The 19158-nt window shown below is 33.9% G+C and overlaps 2 protein-coding genes across 2 annotated transcripts; one reads left to right on the top strand and one right to left on the bottom strand.

Moving 5' to 3' along the window:
- Positions 1 to 1714: 1714 nt before the first annotated feature.
- Positions 1715 to 12524, bottom strand: LOC125877777 (CAAX prenyl protease 1 homolog). The gene is made up of 14 exons (XM_049559047.1): positions 12375 to 12524; positions 11222 to 11369; positions 11012 to 11096; positions 10831 to 10926; positions 9124 to 9189; positions 8913 to 9011; positions 8567 to 8680; positions 8360 to 8470; positions 6904 to 6966; positions 5950 to 6042; positions 3538 to 3651; positions 2642 to 2713; positions 2396 to 2461; positions 1715 to 2219 (listed from the first exon to the last, which is right to left on the bottom strand). Exons 1-14 carry the CDS (start codon positions 12403 to 12405, stop codon positions 2103 to 2105), a joined length of 1275 nt encoding a protein of 424 aa, XP_049415004.1. The 5' UTR covers positions 12406 to 12524; the 3' UTR covers positions 1715 to 2102.
- Positions 12525 to 16258: 3734 nt separating this feature from the next.
- LOC125866666 (probable receptor-like protein kinase At5g24010) lies at positions 16259 to 18028 on the top strand. Its single transcript, XM_049546982.1, has one exon. The coding sequence runs from the start codon at positions 16356 to 16358 to the stop codon at positions 17778 to 17780; it is 1425 nt and encodes a 474-aa protein (XP_049402939.1). The 5' UTR covers positions 16259 to 16355; the 3' UTR covers positions 17781 to 18028.
- The last annotated feature ends 1130 nt before the right edge of the window (positions 18029 to 19158 follow it).

Raw genomic sequence — 19158 nt, forward strand, 5'->3', positions numbered from 1 at the left:
TCTTAAATGAGTAGTTGTTTTTTGGATATATTAACTGATAACTAGAAGAAAATAACATTAATTTATTTGATTTATTATGCTAAATTATGATTGTTTAAAACGATATTTTATATTAATATCATGAATTGTTATAACTTTAAAATATCTCAATTTATTAATACAAAACCTACTGCCTGGTTCCCACTTCCCAACTGTTGGATACAAGTAGGAAGTAGGATTTTGACATCAAACAGCTCAAATAATTTACTTTATCCGTTCATTTTTACCTATCCACAACAGACTTTGTGTATTTATTAAGAAATAGTAAATAAAGTATACATATTTTGCTATGATATTCATATTAGTTGGTGTATAATCTTTAAAGATTTGAGAAATGAATAATTAATATTAAGGGTAAAATAAAAAAATGAAATTGTCTTTTTCTTAATATGCTAACACCTTGTTTGGATAGTTGTTATCCGTTCTATTATATTGTATTGTTAATTTAAATACAATGTTTATTTTGATTGTTATTTAAATTCTATTGTATCATATCGTTTAAATTCATCGTTAGGTAATAACAAAAAGACCTATTTTATGTAACGACCGATTTGGTGTGATCGCGTCATTACTTGGTATTTTCTTCTCATTTCTCTTTATTTATTATTTACTTATCATATTTCATCTTTTATCCTACCTTTTCAAAGTACCTCTATCTCGTACCCTACCTTTCTAGTAGGTTTATTATTCAAATTATGGATGTATGACATTATGTAACGACGAAAAATAATTAATCTATCCAAACATTGTATTCTTTAATTCAATACAGTACAATACAATACAATACAATAGATTATGAAACAATACGTAATAACCATCCAAACAAAGTGTAAAGTGGACAAATAAAAATAAAAATTACTTTTCATATAGTGAACAAGTAAAACAGAGTAAAAACTCATTTAAAACAACAACTAGGTACTTAATAATAATAGTCTTGACAACCCCACCTCTTAGTTGAAGATCATTAAAGTAATTTATCATTTAGATGTGGCCAAATGGTTGTCAACTTAAAACACTTGATAGATGTTGAATTAGGGAAACTTTTTTATATATGGTTAGACTATCATTAGTTTTTGGTTGTGAATGCACCATCTTTAGAATTTTTCTCCAAAGAAATAATTGACCTTTATGATGACACTTTACCTTTTTGTTGGAATCACTATTGGTTTGTCATAAAGCTACATGATTGTATAGCACTTTCATTCTTCCTCCTTAAGTATCCAACTTTAGTAAAGACAAGAGAATGATACGTGCAGATGTTGCATATCTAACTTTGTACTTAAAATAAGGTTGTAATTGTCTTATTACCTAAAAAGTTAATCAAATTATAGCTTAATTTTGGGATAGTGGCCATGTACCAACATCAATGGATATGTAATGAGTTCTTTTCATAAGATTAACAATAAAAAGAAGCTCCATGACTTCAGCTAACTGATCGAAATATACACTTTATTCACTGAAAACTAGTTGGCTGAAGTGCTTAACGACTGTAATTAAACCAATAATGTATGCTCATCCTAGGTTCATTAGGCTTGTTTTCCAGTGTCCCACATTTGTCTATAAATGTGAAAAGTTTCGAATGTGTGAGAAGCTTAGGACCATCACCATAGCCTACCACAGCAATACTCGAAAATATCAAACCCTTTAGAAGAGTTAGTGAACTTGCATTAGCATATTTATCAGACTAATATAAGTAGCTTGCTCATTAAAAACCATTTTCATCATCCTGCTGCACACAGTAAACTGTTGCACCAAGTGCTACAAGTGTGATCCGCCTGAGTTTTTTCAAGCTGTGGCTGCATCTCCCAGAAAGCTAGAATTTGCCAAAAGTATGGTTAGGAGTAAATTTTCGACCTAGACAAAGTTTTCCACTAATGTAAACCACATGGATGACAAAACCACTCTCCTTACGACCTCTCAAACACCCTTCTAAAGCCCCCTATATTGTGAATATAACATGACAATATCAGCATACATGACGTTGCAAGTATATAATATCTATGCTTGCAGATGTGCAGTATAGAACGAGCTCTACATTGAACGGTGAAACTCCCATGAATGTGTCACTCCGTCTTCTTATTAGATTCATCAATGGCAGCCAATCTTTCAACGAGGGGAGGGTGAGAATAATGATAGGCTGAATACCAAGGATCTGTGTTCATAGCTGACAAGTTCTCTTCCTGCAAGACACCAGACAAGATTATACACATCTAGTACCATGCAAATACTTCAAAGTAAAGTACAACATGCACATTCCAATAATCTCTAGTTCTGTAAAATATAGTGAAAATGATAGATGAAAACTGTTCCCAAATATTAAAGTTGAGATGTTCCAGAAAAAGTAGAGAAAGTTGACCTGAAGTTTCACAAGACCAGCTCGAAGAGGTGCAGCATAACCCAGTTTCTTTGCAAATGCATCAGCCTTGAGAAAGAAAAAATATCAAGTTCAAGTAAAAGCTTTCAGGGGGTAAACAATGTCTTCACATTACAGTTCAAGTAAAGCTTTTCGGGGTAAACAATGTCTTCACATTAGTTCAAGCAAAAGCTTTTTGGGGGTAAACAATGATTCAAAATCGAAGATAAGTGCTAAACCAAAATTTACCTGGAACTCAAAGGCACGGCTTACAAGATTAAGGCCAAAGCTCACAAGGTGCTGGAGAGGTATCACAGTATGCTGCAACAATAACCATTATATTGAATAAATTAGAAAAAAAATCATTGATTTTTAATTGAAAAACATTGATCCTTGTATTCTTTGCAGTGTTTCAAACAATATACTAGTGAAGACCAACCTGGTTGCATACAAAATTATTGACCATCACATAGAAGAAGAACCTTAAGGTACTAATCACAATTTACGTCAGGATTTGATTTTTATTTTTTTTTTAACCGAGAAATCTGTTTGTGACCCGCCTTTGGACCAATCACAGCCTTCTAAACTCGGTGGATAATGGGCCCACCCCTCTACCCTTCTCCACTTAAATACGTCAGGATTTGACTTTAGCGTGAAAGAACATTTCGAAATGAAAATCTCGATTTAACTATTAAGTATTAATTACTTTAAGACATGACTACAAAATATGAACTGTTTTGTAATATAAGTAAAACAAGAGGTTTCCAAAATGAATATTGGTTTGACTTTTATGATAGAAAGGAGAAAAGTTGTATGGAGAAAAGAAAATGCAAGTCCCATTGATCTACGCGATAAGTTCAAAAATTTCCCTCTTCAGAAACCTGACCATTATTTTTATCTGAGCTAGAAAACGAAAAATGGAGATTCATATTTCAAACAACGGAAGAAAAAAAAGGATCATTTCTTTCTAATTTTTGAAGGCGTGCCTTAAAAATCTCAATTAATTCTACATAGAAATTTGCTCCTAAATTGGTAATTGTGACCTAAAAGATGCCACTTGAATGGGATTTCAATATTTCAGACTTGAGTTATCATAGTTAAACCTTCCTAATCACCACACCTCCTGACCAGATGTTCAGTGTTACCTGAAATATGATGAGTCCAATGAGAACTGGTTGTGTATCAAAGCCAAAACTCTGAAACAAATCCTTTGAATTCCTAACAAGAGTGTATCCTCCAAACTGCAAGAACGTGAGAATCTGCAGGGATATACTTCTGTCAGAAAAAGATGAACATGAATCTAAAGTTAAGTTAGACTAAAAGGACAACAATTATACATGTACATATATGTACGTATGTATGCACCACATGGAGTACATATATATGCGCGAGGCATTCCAATCAGGTAAAGGAGAAGCAAGATACTATCTCAACCTCAGATGTCATGCAACAAGAGTCAGAAAGCCATGCACCTGAAACTAAGCAATGTAGCCTGTCCAGTTGCATGCTATTGAGGAAAGGTCAACTAGTTTTACCAGCATTTTATTTCCAAAAGATTTACAATAGTGAAGTCCATAAACAATAACTTGCAACATCATCTTACAACTTGATTCCACCAACAAATCCCAGTCAACCATCAATAGTTCAAAAACAGGGGGAACCATCAACGCATATACTGAGACCAAAACCTTTTACCAGAATATGATAAACCTAATGTTAATAGTCCTGAAACTACACTGCAATGGCAGATTCCCAAATATCGAGGTCACTTTCCTCCAGGTACAAGTGGTTGTCCAACCGAGTCTAGCACTAAAAAGATCAGACTTCATATCGTTTGGCAGTGGAAAAATACTTGCCCCTATAGAAAAAATGCTCAAGTGATCCCAATCCGAAATTGAGAATCAAGAAAGAATTGTTGACAGTGACAACCCTAAACAATACAGATGACAAAATAAGCAAGAGGAGGAAAGGAAAACCCCAAAACACGGAACTGGGTTGCATACCAATAGTTCAATCAAACTACATTGTAGACCCAGATTAATTAAGGTAGCTATATAAATCAAGGTACTCATTCTGCTATATCATGTCCCTTATACTAACAAATTATCTTCAACCTCTCACAGTTATACCTACATGACATTATTCCTAACCCAGCAATGAAAATCTTTGTCGCCCAAGTATAAGTGTAACCATAGATGAGATTTTACACTTGACGTATGTCTCATCTAGATTGATTATGTGCAATTGTAGGTCTTCTCTTACAACTTCCTTTCATGTGATTTTACATCTACCTCACTAATTGCTCCTTTTAGCACCTTCAAAAATTACATAAACACTCCTACAAACGGCTGCATACGGGGTTTACCTAGGACATGACTAAACTATCTAACGTGATCATTCCTCGTTTATGATATGTGTGCTAGTATTAGCATTCTCTGTCAAATGTGATCACTACGTATCATGTCCAACCTAGTGTAACCGCATAGCTATGTTAACATTGGGCATTGGATCCCCAACAGTTAGATATATAATATTGTTGGTCTTATAAAGTTTCTATAAAACAATGCCTTTTCATATATTTATAGGCGGGTTACTTTTGTATAGCACTCTAGTAATATTCATCCATTTCAATCATTCTACATAAAAAAATGGAAATGAACTCATAATATTTAATTATATGTGTCACATCTTACTATGTCGTGGCATCCTCCTGCAAGAGTGAGCCAAGACACCTAAATGTTTGAATTGTGTGCATTTATACACTAAGGGGTCGTTTGGTAGAGTGTATTGGAAAAAATAATGCATGCATTAGCCTGGTGTATTACTAGTAGTCTAGTACCTTGTTTGGTACTGTTTTCCAACCTATGTATAACTAATGTTTGCATTAGTTATACACTTTATAGTGTATTAAGGTGTGTATTGCTATTACCATGGATTTCTAGGTATGCATTAGCATGATTAAAGACCCAATTACCCCTCAAAACCTTTTTTACATCTTTTTCACCATAATAGTGGAGGGTATCTTTGTAAATTAATTTTTTTATGCAATGCATACTATTTTTTTATGCATCAAACCAAACGATGCATAAAAATAATCTATGTATAATTAATGCAAGCATAACTAATACATGCATTGCTAATACACTCTATTTAGCATTATTCTTATATATTCTACCAAACGACCCCTAAATCCCTTCTAATATCACCTCACTAACATTCTTCTTATTGGGGCTAACTATTAGTGTATCTTAACTTGTTTTAAATACTCTACCTAAAACTCTTACTTTAAAGTGATTTGTCAGGCTGTGATTGGTCCAAAGGGCGAGTCACGGACGGATTTCTCGGTTATTTAAAAAAAAGGAGAAAAATATCGATAAAGAGTAAGACCTAGCAGGCGGGTGGTCGGGGGTTCTGCTATTGACTAGAGTGACCTCATTAACTTTCTTGGCCAGCTAGAGATGGGAATCCCTCCTGCACCCTACCCACCCTAAAGAACTGCTAACAGACTTGAAATATGAATAACTGAAAGCATGGGCTTCAGGAATCAATTGGCCTACCTGAACAGCAATGAAGGAGTACATTGTGTGATTAAGTTTCCAGTGACCAAGCTCGTGTGCAATAACAGCAACGATTTCCTCATCATTCTTGCACTGCAGAGCATAAATAAGTGAAATTAAAGGACACCCAAAATACAAACTAGAAGGAATTAAAGAGAATCATTTTTTAAAAGCCAGAAAAATAATAAAAGGAGAAGAAAGAAATAATGGGGAGAAAAAGAGTGTGTTGGCCAAAATTTTCAACATGTATCATAGTATATGTATCTTCATGAGTCTAGCTACAAGGATGCTACATATAAGGAGTGACTATCATATGACACGTGCGGTAATTGGTAAAGACATCTTTCTAACACCCAATCAGTTCAAAGAAATAGATATCATTTTTAATTGGTTAGAAATGTAAATGAAGAGTCCTAACATATAATGATACTGGACCTGTATACATTCATCCCTCAAGATATAACTCCAACTTAAGCTGGAGTACACAACTCTCAAATTCGGTAAATTAGCATATCTCCTTGAGGACATTCAATACTGAAGCAGTGAAATACCAGAAATTGTTTTCAATGAACTAACAGCCATTAGCATACAGTCCACCCGAATGCGACATAAAATTGGTTTTGGTAAAATGATCACAGTAACATACTTTACCATCTTCAATTTTTCTCAGAATCAAAGACACTCCTTCCATCACACAGATATCTATAATGGTGAACCTTCTCAGAAGGAACCAAAAAAGTTATAGTTCAATTGTTATGCAATAGCAAAAAGGTAGAGCATCTGCATGAAAACTCATAACCCTTATCGTTGCTATTTCACCCTAATCACGAACATATTGGAACAACCTTTTACCAACAAAACAGTTTCAAGAAGTTGATTAAATGTTCATAACTTCATCACTAATAGCAATGAGCAGAAGACCAGAAGAAAAAACAGGTTTTATAGACACCACACCTGCTGGATGAGTGTATCATAGAGGACAATGCGCTTGTTCTTGAAGAATCCGTACATGTATGCCTAGCAAATGGTTGCAGATACAAGATCAGCCCATGGACTAAGAGAAAAGATAATAGATAAATAGGTATACAAGAGATGAGACAAATAGGAAACTACAGGAAAACATCAGGACAATATTATACCCTCTGTGACAATCAATATTTCAGTCACACATGACATAACTCCAACAAATGAGTGGGCAGAGAGATTTACATTACCTATTTTCATATCCCTTTTGCCACCAGAAACTACAATATCCCAAAATCTAATATGATATGATAAAGCGGCTCAGATTTCTACATGAAGTAAGAATAAGTTGGTCACTACAAGCTGGAACTTGAAGCCGTAAATGCTGTTTTGTATCTATAATGCCCAGGAAGTGTAGGCACACTTCTACATACACCTGTGTGAGAATCCTAGCCAACGACACATCTAATAATATAATGTGGTTAATGTAGATGGGATGAGGACTAGAGAACTATCGTATATGATTATTGTATCCATTGAACTTGAAAATGAAATCAAAGTGAGCATCAGAAAACTATATTGAACTCCAACAAAAATGTGAAAGCGTAAGCAAAATAACTTCAAAAGGCAGCAGAGGGGAAAAATTCTTTGTGTATTTTTTGAAACTGATAAAAGAATCTTTGTATATATATTTTTTTCCCAAAAAGCACAAAATGAGTTTGCAACTAATTTGTACAATAGTCTCTGTAGGACGTGGTTGTATCATCTCACTACCATTCACAATATACAAATGCAAGAAAATGAGAACTTGTTCAACCATTGTTTATCATTGCAAGTGCACTAGCTGTATGAAATTGAACACTCTTTTCTAGCTGAAAGATAACTAGTTCTATCAATGAAACTAAATTCAAAACAGAAAATAAGAGAGACATCTACAGACAGAACTGAGTTAGCTCCTGTACATCCTTAGCTGTTTATCATATTCGATTAGTTCAAGATGAAAGTGGAATACGTTTACTAAACCTTTTACAAACCATAGAGAAAACAGAACACACACCCTCATCTCCAAAATATATGACAAGGTACAAAGGAAAGATATAGCAAATAAGAGATGTTTATTGCAAACCTGCTTTAGTAAAAGCTAATATATTGAAGCAAAAGATCTTAGAGGAGAAACTCTAACACAACCATCTAAACTCTGATTGTCTGTGCCGCAAAAAGCTATCACAGACTACCAAGAGGATTACAAGTCTTCAAACTGGAATCAGAACAAAATTGGACCAATTTAAAAACCCAAATTATCATCTAAAACTCTACTAGAACAGCTTGGATCTTGGACCACACAACCTATGAAACCTAGGCAGCATGAATTTGCAACAAGTAAAATTCAACCAACATACATGTATAACTACTACGCATATATCACTATAATATACAAAGTACTCACATTGCTATGGCTTGACCTTGTGGACCCATCAACAACAAACAATTTCTTTAGGGGAAATTTGAGTGAGGATGCAAGATTCTCAATCTTCAACCTAAGCTCTCCCTGTGGAAGCTACTCATTGAAAGGAAACCTAATCAGCACTTTGGAGCTGCGCGAAATATGTTTTTCCTCTTCTTGAGAAGAAGAGAGAGTTGATGTACTACTTACCGGAGTGAACTTGTTGAAAAGTGGAGCAATTAGTACTGGGTAGATAGTCATCATAACAAGAGACAAAATCAGCATAAATCCCCATAAGTAAATTGCCAAGTAAGGACCTCCTTTCTGCAAATCAAGAATTGCTTCATACTGTTAGAGGAATGCACAATATGACAAGCCTCTAAAATGCACATGCAAGGAGTATCCACAGACCCCAATCAAAAGTAAATGAAATGGAGATCCAAGAACAGATTGATGTCAAATGAGATGGACAAGTGAGGGCTATAGCATGTTTAAATCTTGAATTTACCATAACTGCAACAGAAAGTATCCTTTAATTCATAGCATGCGGCAGTACCTGTACTATAACAATAATGGCAGCTACAATGGGAGGACCAATCACAATAGATAAAGCAATTCCTTTTATCATGTCCCTGAAGTATAACCACACTGTTTGCTGCATCACGAAGACAATTCAAATTCCAAATGGACATGTTAAACCACCAAGAATCGACAAATGCATGAAACTCTTTATAATGGAAAAAAGAATGATATTACTTCCATGATACCTTGTTGAACCCATGGCGGGCCTCAATCACAAAGGTTGAATACAACGAGAATGGCAGATCGGTGATCTGTACAAGTAATTGAAAATTAACTTGATACCAGATTATAAATATTAGGACAGACATAATGTTTTGAGGCAATCCAGAATACTTAAAGACATCATTGGTCCAGGATATCACTATACTAATCAGTAAACATCAAATACAGTAGCTGCAGTAAACAACATGTTTCTCGAGATACGTTTCTACCTGTTAATTGTATCATTTCAGAAGAGGAACCAATAGCAAGCTCACCACAAGAAAGTAATCTCTAGGCAAATAGAAGTATTTCGCAATTGTTTACGAACTGGGAACTTATAAAAAGATGCATTGATCTCTGAAAAATCAAAAACGTAAAACTACCAATCAAAGTTGCAGGTCATTGCAGTACAAAGCATGAATAAGATGTCAGGTCAGACATTAAGCGAACCAGGGCCAAAAGCACCAAGTTATAAAAATATTCACCCTAGGAGTTCAGCAAACAGATCGACACCTTTTTTTGAAATTGGTAACTGTGTATTATATCAAAGAGCCAAAACAAAACATAGGTGTACTGAAACCACATTTGCATGAGAATTCTAAAATTCAGGTCGACGCCTTTACTTGAGCATGATTCTTCATACAGAGCACCACAATAAGAGATGATAAAGAAGATAATTAAATTAGATCTGGAGCTATCTTTGATCCAACAAAAAAAAAAAGGAAGACCAGGACTGCACATATCGTTTACAGTTCATTCAGCCAATGTGAACCAAACTACATTGCTTGAGTTCAAAGAACGCTATACAGAGAACTCATTAGGATATATAGGAAGCCTTTATGCATGAAAGCTTAAGCAACAATTATTCACCAAGAACTTTAGCAGGGATTTGCCTTTTCTATTGATTCCTGCGGATTGGATCAAAAACAATTTCTGAATGAGGGCACAAATGAATTGAAAAAGAAATCCTTTTTTATTATACCTCCTATTTTTTATGAAGAGAATGAATCTTTTTTCTCAAATGATCAGAAAAAAATGAGTCCGGATCTCCTGCATGAATGATTTGTAAGATCCAAAACCAAAATTAGTGGTTTTTAGGTTGCTCTCTGTTCATATAATGCTGACAGCTCTGGTTGCTGGTTGGACCGGTTCATATGTCGCTATAGCAAACTGTCTTTCTAAACAAGAAACAGACAAGTTTCCTGACAAGAACTAACGCAAAACCCCTCAAATAAGTAAAAAAGGAGTTATTACATAATCAAACGCAGATCACGAATCATCAACCTTTACCTTGTCAGCTAGCATTCATGTTACATAGGATAACCATCATAGAGGCATAATTTCATTTACATTTCACAGTTCAAAATTTTTATGCAAGCTCGGCTTACAAGGACCAGCAGTTAACAACAAAATTAAGTAGAAACACTATACTTCCAAGTTCCAAGACTAGAAACTATGAGCGACTTGGTCAAATTCATAAAGTGGTAACTACTCTAGTCTGGAATTACACAGACAACAAAGTACCCGAAGCATTAAGGGAAGTTAGAACTTCTGTAACTCAAAGGGGAGTGAATCTGAGGATTTGTGCATTAAATATAAATTTTAACACAACGCTACACTATTTAATGGCAAAAAACTCCAAGAAATGTCAACCATTATGAACAAGAAACCAAAAAGATATCCATATGCACCTGTGACCAAACCATAACTCCTGCTAAAAATGAGAGTGTGTGAAATATTTCATTCTCTGCATTGAGACCAAGGAATACCAGAAACTCTCCCGATCTCTGCCAGAAAATAAAACACAGAGTCAATTGAATTTCCAGAGTGGCAAGAGAGAACATTCTAAAGATTAAAGCTTGAACCATTCACCTTCCAAAACCAGGGCAATATCCGGAAGTACAAGATGGAAGAGTCCATAAGTATGGTAACAAACTCGTGGATAAAATGGAAGTAACTGAAACAAAATAAAGACCAAAAAGTTAAAACAAAAACCGAACCAAATAGAACAAGAGTAGATAAGAGTAAGATTGTGTCCCATGAACAAAAGAAAACAAGTGACAAAACAAGTAGGAGAGAAACCTTTTGTCTAGACTATAAGCACGGGACTTCTCAAATTTTTCCTGGCTGATAACTCCCACCAAAGGTTTGGGAAGTGTTGGCAATTTATGAGCAGCATGTTGCCGTACATCAAGGTATGACTCAAATATATACATTAATATCATGAAACCTGAAAGATTCAAGAGCAAACTTAAAGCCAAAAGCGCAATAAAAAGGGAGGTTTATACTACAGTAAGTAAAGAAGGCACTAAAAAAATCTGAGTCAAGTCCAAGATAAAATCTGGAGCAAACAGCCAATTAACAACCAAGTGGCACAAAAAACAAACGACTTACAGAGGTGAAACATTAGATGACACAACACATCTCAAAAACTGAACTGAACCAAACCAGACCTTAATAAATTAAATTCTAATTTAGTTTCTCAGCGAACACTTAACAAAAAAACTAATTCAGTCATCGAAAAATTCAACAGAACTCTAATGCAATCTAATATATAGCCGTTGGCTATTCAATAACTTTGGTGTTTCAATAAAAGCTTTTCAACAACAACACTGCCCCAGTGCAAAAATCCAATTAAGTTGGGCCGACTATATGAATCCTCAATGACCATGTTTCTCCATTAAAATTGATCATAGGTCAACATTACACAAACAAAACAAAACAAAAAAAGTACAAGAAAACAAAATAAGAAGTGCAAACAATAAATTACAAGAGCAAGAAAATAAAACAAAAATTACAAAATAGAGAATGCCAAGACTCCTAAAAAGATATGGTACTGTCGATACTGCAACTATTTAATCAAGAACGCACACAGTAGGAAGTTCTTTACTAAAACATGAAGAATCATAATAGCTAATTGATTATCCTCAAAATGGAAAAGGAACACATTCAAAAGAGATTCTACGAAAACTTAATCAAGAACCCCAAGACTTTTGAACTTCCAGACCAAGAAAAAATCAACGGACCCAACTAATGCATAAAACACGTCAAGACTTTCACAGATTCCGATTAAGTTAAAGATACCCAAAAAACATACACGTTTGTTTCTTTCTAAAACAAACAACAGAAAAACCCCGAGTAATTTAATTCAAGATTTAGAGATTCAATCCACAAATGTTTGATCAAGAACCTAAAACATTTGACCTAGAAAGAAGAGAGACTAATGAAGGCGTACCAACAACTGCCTCCAAGTAAGGAAATGCCATGGCGAACTCACTGGTGAGAGAAAAGCGAAGGGTACAGTGATGCAGAAGCGTTTCGTTTGGGTGATTTATGAAGAACGGTTTAATGGGTCGGGTCAGATTTATGGGTCACCGACTTGATTCAATGGGTCGGATATATCCTACCGTGTGATTTGGGAAAATGAAAGAAGAGAGGTTGTTAATTAATTATACTCGAACTATTTGAAATAGCTTATATATATCATTTATTTATGTTTGGAATCAAAACTATCCTTGTCGTCTAAATTTTGGACCACAAATACCCTTAAAACGTTATATTTGTCATATGTGTTGACATGACAGTCCACATATGCAATCCAACATGACAAAAATCCATTCCTCTCAATTATATTGTTCTTTTGTTCGTCTCTATCACCGTTTTTAATTTTTTTTTAATCAAAAATAGTTATTTCATTGTTCTTGCTCGAGTTATTGTTCGGATTTTGAAATTTCAATATCGAAGTGCGTTGAAGTTCGTTTGAGATAGTAGTTGTGCGTTGAATGATCGAGTTCATTGTTTGGGTTTTGATGTCATCGAATCTGAGGCTAAAAATTTAATTCCCATGGTTAAAAGATGTTGAAGAACTCTTGAAGACATTCTTTTTGTGTTGAAACTCAAAAATAGCAACTCATTTGAAAACTTGTTGGTGAGAAATTTCTAACCTTTGTTGGGTTTTCGAAGTGCAAAAAATTGAAGAAGAGATTTAACTGAGTGTTACTAAAAATTGCTTGTATATTGCAATTGAAGCTGGAAATTGACATTTAACAACTGATTTTTTAGTTTGAAGATTGATATTTGAAGATTTGAGTTGAAATCCCAAAAAACATATGAAAGAGTTATTCAAAGTTTGAAAACCTAAAAATCAATTTTGTGAATCTATGACCCCAAATTCCAAACAATGAACTTGATCCTTCAACACGTAATTACAATCTCAAGCAAACTTCAGCACACTTTGAAATTGGAGTTCAAAGTCCGAACAACAACTCAAACAAGAACAATGAAAGAATTATATTTTATTTTCAGCTAGGGATGAACAATGAAGAACAACATTATTGATAGGAAGGTATTTTTGCCATGTTGGACTGTCTAGGTGGACTGTCATGTCAGCTCTAGTGGCAAAGATAACATTTTAAGGGTATTTGTGGTCCAAAACATAGACGGCAAGGGTAGTTTTGATCCTAAACATAATTAAAGGATACATATGAGTTATTTCGAATAATTCGAGGGTAATTTTGTCCCTTTTCCGTTAATTATATATAGAGTCAAAAATCAACTTTCAACAAACATTCTAGAAACTATCGTTTGTTTCGCTTACAAAGGTCTTAATTTAATTATTTAAATTTTAGATATTAAATTAATTATTTTTTAAGGTTTGGATAATCATTTAGATCTTAATCATTGAGGAGTCGTTTGGTAGATAAATAAGAAATAAGTTATATATGTATTAATTTATGTATAACTTATATGACGTTTGATAGGTAAATAAGAAATAAGTTATTTATGGATAAAATTAATACAACATTTAGTTAACAATTAAGAATTTTGCACGAATAATACATATATAAATTATGAGGAAATTTATGTATTATTTTATGAAGTGTTTAATTATTCATGTACTAGTTATTAAGGCGTCTTGAGTGGATGGTTATTTATAGGAAATAACTTATTCATTCACAATTTTTTATGTAATATTTTATGCACAGTAGAAGGTAAAACAACAAATTACTACATAACTAACACTAACATAAAATAATGGAGAAATGATCTAATAACACAAATATTCCTACAATATTTATTATATATGTTATACACACAATAACTCTCCCTATTGTTTGAAAAATGATAATTTATTTCACTATTTAATAATTCTATACCAAATTTTAAGTCAGATAAATGCGAATTATATCAGATACATATTATATCTGGTATGATTTGCATGTATCTGAATACCAGATACACAAACAGATATGATAGTGGTGAGCAAGATAGGAGGGAGGCAAATAATATTTGTCTTGTATTTCAAATACATGTGAACCATTATAAATACTAATTATATATATACATATAATATGATTCACACGTATTTGAGATACCAGATACGAGAGTGAGATGAGAGGGAAGCAAACAAGAATGTCTATGCATCTCAGATAAAAGCGAATCTACTTAGATGTATTGTATATATATATAAAACAATTAAGATGATTATGACCTTACATATCCCAAGATACATGTATTTGGACATACCAAAATCTGATAAAATTCGTAATATTGCAAACTAGCATGTATCCAAGTAAATAGCTCATAAACTAATGAGATTTCTATAAATTACGTTATATGATACTAGATTCACTCATAATTCCATACACTACTCATACATATATAACTCTAATCAGCTACTACACGTTCTCTTAAATAACTAATACCAACTGCATAAAATAATGCATAAACTTCCTCATAACTTATACATGTATTAGCTATATGGATTTTCAAATTATCAATCAAACGTCGTATTTATTTTAAATATGATCACCTTAATTTCTACACACCTAACAAATGTATAAGATGTATGAAAATTAATACATGGTTAATTTGTTCTTATCCATGGATCGTTTACTTGGCTAGAGTTATGTAGGAGGTATTACTGATGTATAGATTAGTTATGAGTGAATCTATATATTTTATTTTATGCATGGATTAATTATACATATATGGGGTCATTTGGTAGGGTGTGTAGAAATAATGTTAAAAGTGTATTAATAATGTTTTTGTTAGTTATTATGTATAAAATAATACATAATTTTTCTCATAATTTATACATGTATAGTTATACTCTCTCTTTCCCTTTTTACTTGTCCCTTTTTATTTGTCATTTTTTGACAAATTAAGGCTTTTTTTACCTATTATGCCCTCACAAACATTCTAGAAACTATCGTTTGTTTCGCATAAGAAGGTCTTAATTTAATTANTCTTAAATAACTAATACCAACTGCATAAAATAATGCATAAACTTCCTCATAACTTGTACATGTATTAATTATGTGGATTTTCAAATTATCAATCAAACGTCATATTTATTTTAAATATGATCACATTAATTTCTACACACCTAACAAATGTATAAGATGTATGAAAATTAATACATGGTTAATTTGTTCTTATCCATGGATCGTTTACTTGGTTAGAGTTATGTAGGAGGTATTACTGATGTAGAGATTAGTTATGAGGGAATCTATATATTTTATTTATGCATGGATTAATTATACATGTATGGGGTCATTTGGTAGGGTGTGTAGAAATAATGTTAAAAGTGTATTAATAATGTTTTTGTTAGTTATTATGTATAAAATAATACATAATTTTTCTCATAATTTATACATGTATAGTTATACTCTCTCTTTCCCTTTTTACTTGTCCCTTTTTATTTGTCATTTTTTGACAAATTAAGGCTTTTTTTACCTATTATGCCCTCACTTTATTTAGAGAGTTAATGTTCTTGAAAAAGATAGAACCTCTTTTAATGAGTAAATTGATTTTAAAATTCTATCAAATAGATGTAAAATGGTAAACTCATTATGTTTTTTTGATAATTTTTTTTGATAGTTAGTAGGTGTGCCTACGACAAATTAATAAGCACAGAGGGAGTACAAATTTTAAAGTATCAACCAAGTATTATATTATTTTTATATAAATACTTATTTTTCTATTACTAATAACTTATATCAACCATTTAAATAAAAATAAATATATAGATAATTTATTTGGGCTATTAAACAATTGATTAAGGTTTAGAGGGTCTGGCCGAGTCTTCATTTGTTGGACCCACACGTTTACAGCCAAACCTCAACATGGTCCCACACGTTTACAGCCACCTCCATGATCAACCTTCATCTTTAACCTCTCCAGAGCTCCAATTCCGTTTCTGTTCGATCTCACAATGGCGACTCTCTCTTCCACCTTCGCTCTCTTCTTCTCCTTCGCACTCCTCTACTTCAATCTAATTTCAGCTTCCTTTTCTCCTCTCGATCACTACCTCATTAACTGTGGGTCCCCGGAACACACCACCGTTGACTTCGACCACCGCCGCTTCACCGGAGACGTTTCCGACTCAACGGCGTCGTTTCTCACCTCCACGGAATCGATTTCACTCGCTGACCCAAACCCATGTCCTAAATCTTCTCCAATTTACCACACGGCCCGTGTCTTCACGCGCCCATCTAAGTACAAGTTCGTAATCAAGAACCCTGGTATGCACTTGGTACGTCTTCATTTCCGTCGATTAAGAGGTAGTCTTGATTTTAGTAATGCTAAATTTCATGTCTTGGCAAATGGGTTTGTGTTATTTAACAGTTTAAGTGTGGAGATGGGTAAGGGTTTTGAGATAGTTAAGGATTATGTGATTGGGGTTGATTCAGATGTGCTTGTTATCACTTTTGTGCCGAGTGAGAAGTCGAATTTTGCGTTTGTTAATGCGATTGAGGTTATTTCTGCTCCTAATGATTTGATTGCTGATGTGGCTCAGCATGTTAGTTTTGATAAAAATGAGCAAATTCATGGATTATTGAAGAATGGGTTTGAAACTATGTATAGGGTTAATGTTGGTGGTTGGAAAGTTACCCCTTTTAATGATTCGTTATGGAGAACTTGGGTTACTGATGATGAGTACCTCAAGTCTGATGATGGTTCTTCAAAGGTTCACTTTGGTGGCCGTATAAACTATCAAGAAGGTGGGGCGAGCAGAGAGGTTGGTCCTGATAATGTTTATAATACTGCTCGAGTTATTAGGAGTTCGGGTAATTCAATCCCCGAGTTAAAAATGACATGGACATTTCCAGTGACCAAAGGGTATAAGTACTTGGTTAGGATGCACTTCTGTGATATAGCTAGTATTGCGCGTGGTATGCTATTTTTCAATGTTTATTTGAATAACAATTTGGCCTACAAAAACTTGGACCTTACTGAAGTAACAAATAGGTTGCTGGCTTCCCCTTTCTATGCTGATTTTGTCGTTGATGGAGATAGTTCCGGTGTTTTGACTCTGAGTGTTGGGCCATCGAATATGAGTCTTCCACATGCTGTAGATGCCATTCTGAATGGGGTTGAGATCATGAAGATAAATAATTCCGTGGGTAGTTTTGATGGTAAGATTTGTGCACATGCTGTCTTGAAGAGTTGGAAGAGGGGAAATGGTAACGTCCTATATCCTATGCTAGCTGCTGTCTTCATGCTGCTGATGGCATTTGTGATCATGCATCGGAGAAGAACTGGGGTTACAGACTCTGTGGCCTGGTGGAGGTTACCCACTGAAATTCCTGAAGTTAATCTGAAATATGGCAACCAACTGTCATCTAATAAGCTCTGATGGTTCTGAATTAAGATTAAGATGATATCTTATTTTTCACTACTTCAAAACTTCTAAGGGTGCCTTTAGCACAAAGTCAGTTGTCTTGTACTGTAAGTATTCATATTTGTGTAATTAAAAGCAAATAGTAGCTGTTCTAACAGGATTGGTTTTTGATTTCCACTATTTGATATTTTCTATGTGCTATCTTTTGTATTTTCAATTTGATATTCAGAGAATGAAGAATCTGAAGGTATTATCTTCAATAAGCTTGTCGAGAAACTCATATTCAATTGAGTTGTGAAAAGTTGGATATTTTCGGTCATCAATTTTTTTGTTTGTTTGTGGATATTTTCACTTAATTTATGAAACTTCGTATCATTGTTGCATGCTAATCTCATACATTGTCTACTTATGCATAGAACTGGGCAGAGTTCTTGATTATTTGATAAGTTAAATAGTTTTTGTAGATAAAAAGCACCAGGAAGATGCAAAATGTACAGAAGATTGAATTAGTTCCTATGTAAAACTCGAATAACTAAATCCAAAAGCTACTTCATTTAGAACATTGTAATGTCTGCAACAGCAAGAAACAACAGGAGTGCGTCTTTCCTAACAATGCAGTCTCAACAAGAGCTGCATTATGATGCCTCAGGTTTGGGAATATGAAGAAACTGAGTGTCCTAGCAAGGCAGCAAATAAAAAAAACTATAGAAGAAAGTTTGAAGCCTATGCCTTCACATCTGAAACTGAGAAATTGTACCAAAAAAACATATTCACAAGACTTAAAAAAGCATAATGACTAAGATGATTAGATTGTCACTTCAGACCAAACAGCCACAATCAAAGTTTGTGATACATGCAACTCCAATTGCCATCTAATCATTTTGCACCCTGAACAAGAAAGTTTGTTATAGTAGTCTCAGAAAATACCTTATAGATGTTAGCTCTAGCTCAGGAGGATGATAGGTGATTCTCATTTGTTGATACATCAGTAATGTTTTAGTAATTAATAGCCAAGATGATGTAGGAATGAGGCTTGAACCATTTAGACTTTTGCCCCTTATCCTGCAATGATGTGGTTAGTCTGCCAGTGAAAGTGCCACGTGTTTGCTATTGAGCACCCATCTATTCCGTAGCAAGGATTCTGTAACAGCAAAAAGATTGACCCCTACTACCGGTCATAAGTACTAATGAGGTTTGTTCATTAATCAGATCATTGCAGTACTTAAATTATTGCTCATTTCTTTGGTGCTAGAGGGAACCCCTTCTGATACACTAATTATTCTAGGAGGTATATCCAGACTTGAAAGAGTATTTTTTTTTTTTAAAAATAGAAGAATATTTGCGTTTTTCTTTTTCCTATTGCCTTCACAGTTTCTGTTTCTTCCACCCCTAG

This window comes from Solanum stenotomum, chromosome 1, assembly GCF_019186545.1.
Source record: "Solanum stenotomum isolate F172 chromosome 1, ASM1918654v1, whole genome shotgun sequence".
Lineage (NCBI taxonomy): Eukaryota > Viridiplantae > Streptophyta > Magnoliopsida > Solanales > Solanaceae > Solanum > Solanum stenotomum.